General features: G+C 39.3%; 1 protein-coding gene across 1 annotated transcript; it reads right to left on the bottom strand.

Annotated features, from left to right (window-relative positions):
• Positions 1-1,174: 1,174 nt before the first annotated feature.
• On the bottom strand, positions 1,175-4,040 carry LOC100492554 (5-hydroxytryptamine receptor 3A). Its single transcript, XM_031906507.1, has 3 exons — positions 3,893-4,040; positions 2,771-2,980; positions 1,175-2,306 (listed from the first exon to the last, which is right to left on the bottom strand). Exons 1-3 carry the CDS (start codon positions 4,038-4,040, stop codon positions 2,014-2,016), a joined length of 651 nt encoding a protein of 216 aa, XP_031762367.1. The 3' UTR covers positions 1,175-2,013.
• Between the last annotated feature and the right edge of the window lie 6,312 nt (positions 4,041-10,352).

Raw genomic sequence — 10,352 nt, 5'->3', positions numbered from 1 at the left:
ACCATTTAAAATGTTATAGTTGAACCAACAAATGTATTTTTTTTTTAGTTATAATATTGGCATGTAGGCAGCCATCTCGGTGCATTGTGCCTGATCCTGAGCTTTCAGAAGAAACCAGTGCTGCACATTGGAACTGTTTTCAGGTAACATATTGTTTCTCCTACTCCCATGTAACTGGAGGAGTCGCAAGCCGGACAGGGATTTCTTACTATTGAGTGCTATTCTGTTCATATACTTACTGGGATATTCTTAGGGGCGTATTTACTAAAGGGTGAAATTGAAAATTTGGAGTATTTTCACCAAAAATGTAGATTCCTTAAAACAATGGCAATTTACTAAAAGTTAAAAGTTTTGACAAATTTACTTCACATGGTGAAAAGTCTCTTTTCACCAGGAGAAATTTCTCCATGGAATCTTTGCCTATATACCAAGAGAACAAAAATGAATTTTTACCAAGAGAAATTTCTCTTGCCATTATCAAAACAGAGCATTCACTTTTGCATCTCATTAGCTTCGGCAGTGCCTCCATGCCAATATTCCACATACATTATTCTTTGTGGCATAAATTCCTTGGTGCCATCCCTGCTATTACCAGCAATTTGCATGCGATTTACAAAAACAGATACACTAATTATAACGGCATATCGGTGTACTGCATGCAACTGCAATTGATGGTATGCAGCCAGTTTTTACAGGAATTAAATAAATAAAATCACCACAAAGTGAAAATAATATGCTTCCAATATATGCACTTTTCACTATGCATTGCTTTTGTAGATGAGCATTTTGTAGTTTGCACTGGTGCATAATGTTTGTAATGAAAGACCTTACAGAAATAGTTATTGCTATATGCAACTTCAATACCCTATGTATTAACTTGCTATTTAAACATATTACATTGCAAAATGTGAAGTCTTACTTTGGCAAATGTGTTTACATTTCCTCAATAATGTCTTAATAAATGCTGTAGTGAGTGTAGGAATGGGCAGAGCTGGGTGGCAGTGGATGTGCAGTTTAAAGGGTGGTGACAACTTCATGTTGAAGCTAAGACATAATAAAAAAAATAACAAACTGAGCCAAAGTTATGATTAAGACAAACACCAGTTGAAAAACAATGATTATCACGCAAATATTTAATATTAATTCTTGAGAACAGAACAAATAACTTGGGAAACACCAAGAGCACCTGGCCCAAATATTTTACAGTATTTACAAAATGTAACTAACAGTGTGTTCTTTATAATAACTGGGGCAGATTTATTAATGTTTGAAATTAGAGCTCATCGCAGTAAAATTGTATTGCTCTCTATTCATTTCTATGGGATTGTTAGAGGTGTATTTATCAAATAGACCCATTCATAAACATGCCTCTCGAAAAAAAACCCATAGGACTTAATAGAAAGTGGTGAAGCTACTTGTGAAGCTCTGATTTCACACTTTAATCTGATAAATCTCACATATATCCTGGAGAACTTGGAATACAGCTGGTGCCAGTACTTGATGAAACAATTAATGTTACAAAAAAATCCAAATAAGCTCATTCTTTACAATTTATCTGCCTAAAGAAATACAAAAAGCAATTCCTCATATAAATGAGTTACACAGAAGAACATTAGTGACTGTGAGCATGAGTTCTATAAGGTGAATATAGAAGTTGTATTTATTAAGAATTTTCTCTGCATAGTATTCAGTGGAGATAGGACTTCATAAATGGACATGATTGTCATTGCAATACTGCATATACTAGTAGTCTCAATTTTGGTTGAGTTTCTTACTTTGCATTTAAAAAGACAAAAAAGAAGAAAGAAATAGGTGTCTGACTAATCTCACTACAAATCACCCCTGGTCTTAATCAGACATTATCATTGTTGTTAAATATTTTGTTGAAGTTAAAGAATTTGTGCCTGAATATTTTGCAGTTAACATTTACTTAAAGAATTCGTAAGGCATTATGAACTTCAGTGAATATGAGGGACACACTTGCCTACATACTACTGTCTGTACAGGCACAGGCTAAATGTTTGGCATGGATCTGTGCCAATTAGACCACATGATTCCTAAAGTAAGGAAATATGTAAACACTGCTACCAGATACATTCTAAATAGGAGGATGTCAAGCACGTATGCAATCTGTAGCCACTCCACCTCACTGTCATGACTGGAACTGATTTCCACAGATTTCCTGATGCTGATAACCTCCTGTAGGATACTATCCAGCATGTCACGGTTTTCTTTCATTGGCAAAATAAGCCCCGTAGAGTTATTGCAGCCGGCAACATTTTCAAGGTTGTATTTGGATAATTGCTCTGCAAAACAGAATTAAATTATCCTGTTTTACATTTTACATTGTTTCAAAAATCAGAACCAGAGAACAAAAAGGACTACACAAATATTGCTTTTAATTGCAATTTACATTCACAAATAATTATGAAAATGTTTAATTGTGCACTGGAAAATCTCATTTTCTTATTATGCAAAAATATTTTTTTGATCAAAGGGCAGATTAAGCGTCACTTTGGAGTTCCAGGACCTAAGGTTTTGTGCCTACATATGGTTATATATCCAGTGATTTATGAAATCCTTATATTTGTTATATAGTTTTCACACCAGGTTGTGTTACATGCTGCTGTCCACAATCTGAAGTTGAAGTATGATATGAGCACCATGAGTTCCATTCATAGATAACTTCACCTTTACTCCAATACTTCATTCTACATTTGGACCCAACACTTATGGATTTTTACATGAAATGTCAAATAGTTCTTCTCACCAGTGCTAGCGCTTTCCACTCCCTGTGATGGTGGTCTAAATTTCTTTTTGTTTTTGATGCACAATAAGGCAGTGATCTTCTCCAGGACCAGTCTCTCTATCCACTTGGGAACCTCAGGCTGTAGATGCTGCTTATGATTTATTCGAATTATGAAAATGCTCTCTGCCATGCTGATTACAAGTAGAGCCATACAGACTATAAAATATATTCCTAGCACACAAAACAGACAGTAGGTTAGATCTCTGATCCTTTATGTGCCATTCCTAACACACAAAACTTAAAGTAGGTTATATGCTTTTTGTAGGATTGAGCCCCTGCATTATGTGAAGGAGTGATGGTTTCAGTGATGGTGTGTGTTGTGTGGAGAGCAAATCACTCAAAAAGCAGTGGGAAGTATGCAAAGTATGAAAGCAAATGCAATTTTCTACTTTAGTTAACAAAGATAGATGTCATTTTGTAGTTCTTTTCGGCATTGTTAAAGAATAAGTAAACCTTTTTTTTTTCTATGGGTAAAATTACTCTAAACAGCCTCCAGAATTACCTACCTTTGTCTCAGCATTCTCTCTGACCTGTTTCCTCAGTCAGAAGGTATTCTTTATCGTTGCTTCCTTGTGCAGAGTGAAGCCCTGCCCCCACTTCCTGTTCAGTTCTCTCTTCAATTCGACAAAGTTGTCAGAGTGGAGAGCCTTCTGCGCATGCCTGGAGGCAGCAGGAGCCAGTCTGTGCATTAGCCATTCCTGAACAGGAAGTGGGGGCGGGGCTTCACTCTGCACAAGGAAGCAACGATAAAGAATACCTTCTGACTGAGGAAACAGGTCAGAGAGAATGCTGGGACAAAGGTAAGTAATTCTGGAGGCTGTTTAGAGTAATTTTACTCATAGAAAAAAAAAGGTTTACTTATTCTTTAATTTCTTCCTATAAGGGCAACTTTAAGGACCTCAAGGAAAATTGGCCTGCCCACGATCTTGCTAACACAGATCACTAAGGTCTTATTTAAAGGTGGTGAAAGAATTAAAATAAAATTCACACACTGGATTGAAGAACTTCCTGCAAGAATTACTGATAGCAAACCTAATCCGCCACTTGCAAAATGGCTTGTGGTAATGATTTTTCTGTTCTTACCTATCAGTGGTGTTCCCCCAGGTGTTGCAGGTAATTCATCTGATACAATAAGAAGAAAGACAGAGTAGCCCAAAAGCAGGGTGATCTTGAAAGAAATTCTTTCCCCACTCTCTGGAGGTTGATAAAATCCAAGGATGTCTAGAGCCATGAGAAACGCACTAGGTATAATCAGGTTCACAACATAAAAAAGAGGTCTTCTTCTGATCACCACCTACGGTAGAATGCATTATTTAAACAGCAGTCCAGATACAGCATTTCGCTTTACAATAACTAAGCTTTGAAAAGTGTCTAAATGTTATATCAATAAAGGGACTTTATGATATGACACATAGGGGCAGATTTATTAAGATGTGAGTTCAGAGCTTAATACATAATAACTCACCCACGTTCTAATCATTCCTATGGGGTTTTTAGAAGTGTATTTATCAAAAAGTGAGTTCTAACTTTCATCCATTGATAAATACACTTCTTAAAATTCCATAGAAATGAACAGAGCGTGGGTGAGTTTTTATGTATTCATCTCTGAACTCACATTTTGATAAATTTGCCCCATAGTGTAAAGGTGCTTCAGGTGTGGAGCAAAAATCTACAACAAATCTACACACAAATTTAGGATGTGCTTCTGCTAAACAAGAAAAACATTTTTAGCACAGTTCAGAGCTATATAAAATGTAGTGACCAACCTTATGTGCAGAGACAGGCCAAGCCGTTCAGACACCCTAGGCAACCCGGCCAGCCACCTTACCCCCTTCCTGATCCCCCCCACACAGGCGTGGGCACACCCATGCACAGTAACACCGTGCAGAGGGGAGTGCAGTAACAAGCAATGGCGGAGGTAAGCTATTCTATACTAGGGCTAGGCAGAAGAGGTGCCTGCCTCTTTTGGTCTTCATTTTTCATTATTTGTAGTTTTATAATTATTTCAGTAATTGTTCAGCAGTTCTCCAGTTTGGAGTTATAACAACTATCTTGTTGCTAGGATCCAAATTGCCTTAGCAACCAGGGTTTGGTTTGAATAAGAGACTGATATATGAATAGGAGAGGAACTGAATAAACAAAAATAATAAGAAGTAAAACAACAATAAAACTGTAGCCTCACAGAGCAATAGTTTCTGGCTGCTGGGTCAGTGACCCCCATTTGAAAGTAATAAATAAGAAAGTCCAATTGAAAAGTTGCTTAGAATTGTTCATTGTATAAAATACTAAACGTTAAAGGGATACTGACACCAAAAATCATAACATTTTTGTAAACCTCTCATTGCTTTATTATTGTTTTAGCTTTCTCATTTCAGTGTAAAACTACTTGATTCTTACACTTATATTTGCCATACTATCCCCTATTTAACTGCCTGAGGGTGCTGCCATGTTTGTGCTGCAATTGTCTTTTGGTGTTTATAAGCACTTCCTTTGCATTCAGTTTGAAAAGTGCAGCCAATCACAATCTTGCTGCTTTCCCGACTCTACTGCCGTTTTTGCCTTCAAGCCATGCTGATGTCATTGTGGAAGTGCACACCATCTAATGCACAATATCATGTGACCTGCATAAAAGCAATGACAAGTGTCCCATACCCCAACACAATTCACATACAGATCTACTGTATTTACCACACATGATGCTGATACTATTACTTTTCTGCTGAATTATAACTATTCACAGAAGCTTTAGCTGGAAATGTTCCATTTCAGATTGAGTTACAAAACAAGATTTGTTTATGTCAAATGGCTGCAGCAGGTCATAAAACTGAACTCCGACAGCATAGAGTTAGAGGCTGTGGTTTCTCAGAGCAGCGTGCAGGACATTGTTGTGGGCTGTGTCTGGCATCAAAGTATGTGGGAGTTGGGGAGACAATGCAGGTCGCACAGGCATGAGCAGAGATTTTTTTTACAATAATAAACAGCACGATTACATACCTCCCAACATTTTGAAAACGGATAGAGGGACAAAAACAAATGCCGTGCGCAGCATGGCGAATTTGTTTGACCCTGCCCATTTTTGTGACCACACCCCCTAAATACCACTCCCATTTGACAAAATTTGGCAGGTTATTTAAAGTTTGAACACATTTCTGGGGGGTTTTGGGTCCTGTTTTCTGTGTTATTACAGTTTTGCCCTTTAAGCTGCAAGTCTCAGTTCTCCCAAGAGACCTATTTCGCTTATTAGTTACAATTGTATCTCAGTGCAGGGGGGCTTTTTACCTTTCTGGGTCTCTGCCAAAAGCCACTTATTTCATTATATATGAGAAACAGTGTTTCTAAGTGCAGGTGACGCTTGAAGATTTCTAGGCTCTTAAAGCTACTTTAATTAAATTTGTATCTTTTTTAGCTTCAGTGCAGGAGATTAAAGGGAAACGAGGGACTTTTCAGTAAGAATAAGGGACTGTGGGTTGAGCTGTCAAAAGAGGGACTGTCCTGCGAAAATCGGGACAGTTGGGAGGCATGCGAGTAATAGACAGCAAACTCACAGTGCAGATTTCTAGATGTGAGGAGGAATAGGTCACGTGTTTAAGTAATGCACAGACTGCCTAGAAGTAAGGGAAATACTAAAGAGCAGGTCCTGCCTATGTCAGGTGATGTCAGTGAAAAGAAAGCAATCTCAATCTCAATTTTCAAGGTAACATTTACTGGCAAAAGCAAATGTTTAAACAAAAAATGGTCAGCATGACCTATAGCTTGCTTTTGATGCACAACATTATTTTAAAAAAGTATTTTCTTTTTTGTGTCAGCATCACTTTAAATTAAAGGTGAACCACCCCTTTAATGATTTTCCATGACCCCCTAAGTCTACCTGTTCAACAGCTGCCCAGAGCACATTGAGCATGTGCAGTGTCACTGACACTCCTAACATAATCCAAGATGTGGAGCTCCTGTGACAACAGTGACCTTTAGGCTTAGTATATAAAATATGGAATTTCTAGCCATATTCACGTTTATGGTTTTTCTTCTTTAAGAAATTATGGGTAGGGACAAGCAAATTACTCCTTAATGTGTGAGTGGATCTAGAACCACTGCTTTAATAACACAAATACAGCCTAATGATTGAGTGCCATATAGCCAAACTTGCAGGCAGCACTCATTTTCCTCTCTACTTTTATCTACCATTATCCATTTACCTCATCTTTATTTATTTTAATTGGCATATTTATTTGTGGAACTATGATTTAATATACATCATTTATGAATTCATAACTCATTTTTAAATATTTGTGTTATATGCCATTTTCCATTAGTATATTTTTGTCGTATTAAGATACTAGACTAGTGATAAGTGAATCTGCTGTTTCAATTCACCCAAAAATTTGCACAATGGCAAAAAATTTACAAAATGCGGCTACCACATGACTTTATTTGATGCTACAGTGGCGTATTTGATTCAGCCATGCCTTTTTTTTAACACAATAGGGACTTATTTGACACAAGTGTGAATTTTTTTTAACTTTTTTATGCCACTGAAACTTTTTCCTCATTCACCAATGGTGAAATGCAGAATTTCGCAGCTGATCCATGCCTGGCAAAAAAATCTCCTCATTGCTATTCTAGACAGGTACATTTTAGTTATTAGTTGTACTTTATTAATTTTAAGTGAGGATAATTATAATTAGTGTTTCCCACCCATATTTAGTTATTAGGTTGGTTTTCATTATCATTATTAAATTATTATTACTTATGTATTGTGTTCTAATGTTCTAATGGTTTAATAAATGCATTTCATAGTGAATATGTATGTATATCTTTATTTATAAAGCGCTACTTATGTACGCAGCGCTGTACAGTAGAGTACATTAATACAAACAGGGTGTTAAGATAATAATAGATAAATACAAAGTATAACAATAAATACAGATAAATACAGCTGCAATAAGTTAAGAGTCGAGGACACAAGAGGAAGGAGGTCCCTGCCCCGTAGAGCTTACAATCTATATGGGAGGGTAACTAACAGACACAAATAGGCAAATATAAGTGGTGTAGGTCACAGTGGGTGACACTACAATATAAGTGCCAGTTCCCAGATCAGTTGCTGGGCGAGTGCTCCAAAAGGTAGTCTTTAAGTTTAGTTTTAAAAAGACTGGGGGAGGATTCTCTTCGGAGGAAATCAGGGAGGGCATTCCAAATGTAAGGGGCAGCAAGGCAGAAAGGTTTAAGGCGGGAAACAGCAGTAGTAGTTGGGGGCGCAACCAAACGGTTGCTCTGTGAGGAACGAAGGAGTCGGCCAGTAACGTACGGAGACACAAGGGAAGAGATGTAGTGAGGAGCAGAGGAATGGAGGGCTTTGAAGGTTAAGAGAAGGAGTTTGTAAGATATTCTTTGTTTAATAGGAAGCCACGATAAGCAGGGGAAGGGCCTGAACTCTCCTGGATGAGAGGAGGAGAATTCTGGCAGCAGTATTTAATATAGACTGTAGGGGGGAGAGATTGGAGTTAGGGAGGGCGGTTAGTAGCAGGTTGCAGTAGTCCAGTCATGACAGGATGAGAGCATGCATGAGCAGCCTAGCTGTTGCAATAGAAAGAAAGGGACGGATTTGGGCAATATTGCGTAAGAAAAAGTGACAGGTTTTGACAGTGGTGTTAGTATGGTCAGAGAAGGAGAGACTGGAGTCAAAGATCACCCCCAAACAACGCGCCGAATCGATGGGGTTGATGAGGGTGCCATCAATAGAGATAGAAAAGGGGGGGGTAGGGCCAGGCTTAGGCGGAAAGATCATTAGTTCAGTTTTTGTTAGGTTGAGTTTGAGGTGGCGTTGTTTCATCCAGTTAGAGATAGCCAGGAGGCAGTTAGAGATTTGAGTCTCAGTTTCAACTGTTAACGAAGGGGTCGACAGATAAATTTGGATATCATCAGCATACAAGTTTCAAGTTTCAAGTTTATTGTCATATACAAATAACAATGAAGCATCATTACTGTAATGAAATTTTTTTGACCCGTGTTCCTCCCAACTTTACATAGACAAAAAAAAAAAAAAAATACAAATATTAAATATAATAAAAGTGTGCAATAAAGGTACAAGTATTTACAATAATAAAATGCAATGCAATATTTGAAATTGTGCAGTGAGGATTTAAAATGGCTTTGCTTAAAGTGACACTGGGAAGAGTCCAGTAGTTATGGGGAGTGTGTGTTGGGCAGAATGTCAGCAGTTCAGAAGCCTGATGGCTTGTGGGTAGAAACTGTCTCTGTATCTGCTGGTGCGGGTCTGGATGCTCCTGTACCGCCTGCCTGATGGTAGGAGCGTGAAAAGTCTGTGGCTGGGGTCAGAGAGGATCCGCTGCATCTTCCTCCTACATCGCTGTCTGTACAGGTCCTGCATGGCTGGCAGTTCAGTCCTGGTGATGCGCTGTGCTGATCTCACCACCCTCTGCAGAGCTTTGCGGTCCAAAGCATTACAGCTGCCATACCAGGTGGTGATACAGCCAGGCAGAATACTCTCAATGGTGCATCGATAGAAGTTTGTGAGTATTCTGGAGTCCATGGCGAACCTTCGTAGGCGCCGCAGAAAGAAGAGCCGCTGTCTTGCAGCTTTTGTGATCACACCAACATGGTGAGACCAACTCAGATCCTCACTGATATTGATGCCCAGGAATCTGAAGCAGCTGACTCTCTCCACCTCTGCTCCCTCAATGTGAATGGCCTCCTCCCTGCAGTCTCCCCACAATGAGCTCCTTAGTTTTGCTGACGTTGAGCAGCAGGTTGTTGTCCCGGCACCATGATGTCAGGGCTCATGTTATCTGGTCCAGGAGCTTTCCGTGTGTTTACTTTTCTGAAGTGTTGACACACGTCTGCCTGAGATATCTGATAAGGGCGACCGTCCTCTTCCAACAAAAGCTCCTGAGATAGTTGTTTATCAAAGCGTGCAAAGAAGGTGTTCAGCTCATCAGGTAGAGAAGCAGTTACCTCCCCCACTCTGCAGCTCTTTCCTTTGTAGTCTGTGATGGTCTTCAGTCCACTCCACATGTTCCTGATGTTAGAGTTGCTATAGCAGGACTCCACCTTTTCTCTGTACTGTCCCTTAGCTGTTTTTATTGCTTTCCTGAGTGCATACCGGGATGATTTGTACTCACTTGGGTCTCCGGATTTAAAGGCTGCAGTCCGCGCTCTGAGTGCTGCGCGGACCTCTCCGTTAACCCATGGCTTCTGGTTGGGGTAAGTCCGTACATTAACCCGCGGTACGACGTCATTGATGCATTTGTGAATAAAGTCCGTTACGTACTCAGCGTAGTTGTTGATGTTGTTGTCAGCGGCAGTCCAAAAGACTTCCCAGTCTATTTGAAGCCAAATGAACGGATAAGATCTCCCAAAGACAGCGTGTAGAGGGAGAACAACAACAGCCCAAGTACAGAGCCTTGGGGTACCCCCACATTAAGAGGAACTGGAGATGAGGTTTTGTTAGCGTAGGAGACAGTGAAAGAGCGGTTAGAGAGATAAGAAGAGATCCAGGATGCAGCCTGACTATGGAGACCAATCGAAT

This window comes from Xenopus tropicalis, chromosome 7 (assembly GCF_000004195.4).
Source record: "Xenopus tropicalis strain Nigerian chromosome 7, UCB_Xtro_10.0, whole genome shotgun sequence".
Classification (NCBI taxonomy): domain Eukaryota; kingdom Metazoa; phylum Chordata; class Amphibia; order Anura; family Pipidae; genus Xenopus; species Xenopus tropicalis.
The sequence above is the reverse complement of the archived record's forward strand: the minus strand, read 5'-3'. Positions and strand labels throughout refer to the sequence as shown.

What these genes read in the sequence shown, in the direction of transcription:
- LOC100492554 (XM_031906507.1), bottom strand. Translation starts at nt 4,040, where the DNA reads ATGGCTCTAGACATCCTTGGATTTTATCAACCTCCAGAGAGTGGGGAA. An exon ending in TGGGGGAACACCACTGATAG is followed by an intron (nt 2,981 to 3,892) that starts GTAAGAACAGAA and finishes TTTGTGTGCTAG; the next exon opens with GAATATATTTTATAGTCTGT. An exon ending in AGTGGAAAGCGCTAGCACTG is followed by an intron (nt 2,307 to 2,770) that starts GTGAGAAGAACT and finishes TCTGTTTTGCAG; the next exon opens with AGCAATTATCCAAATACAAC.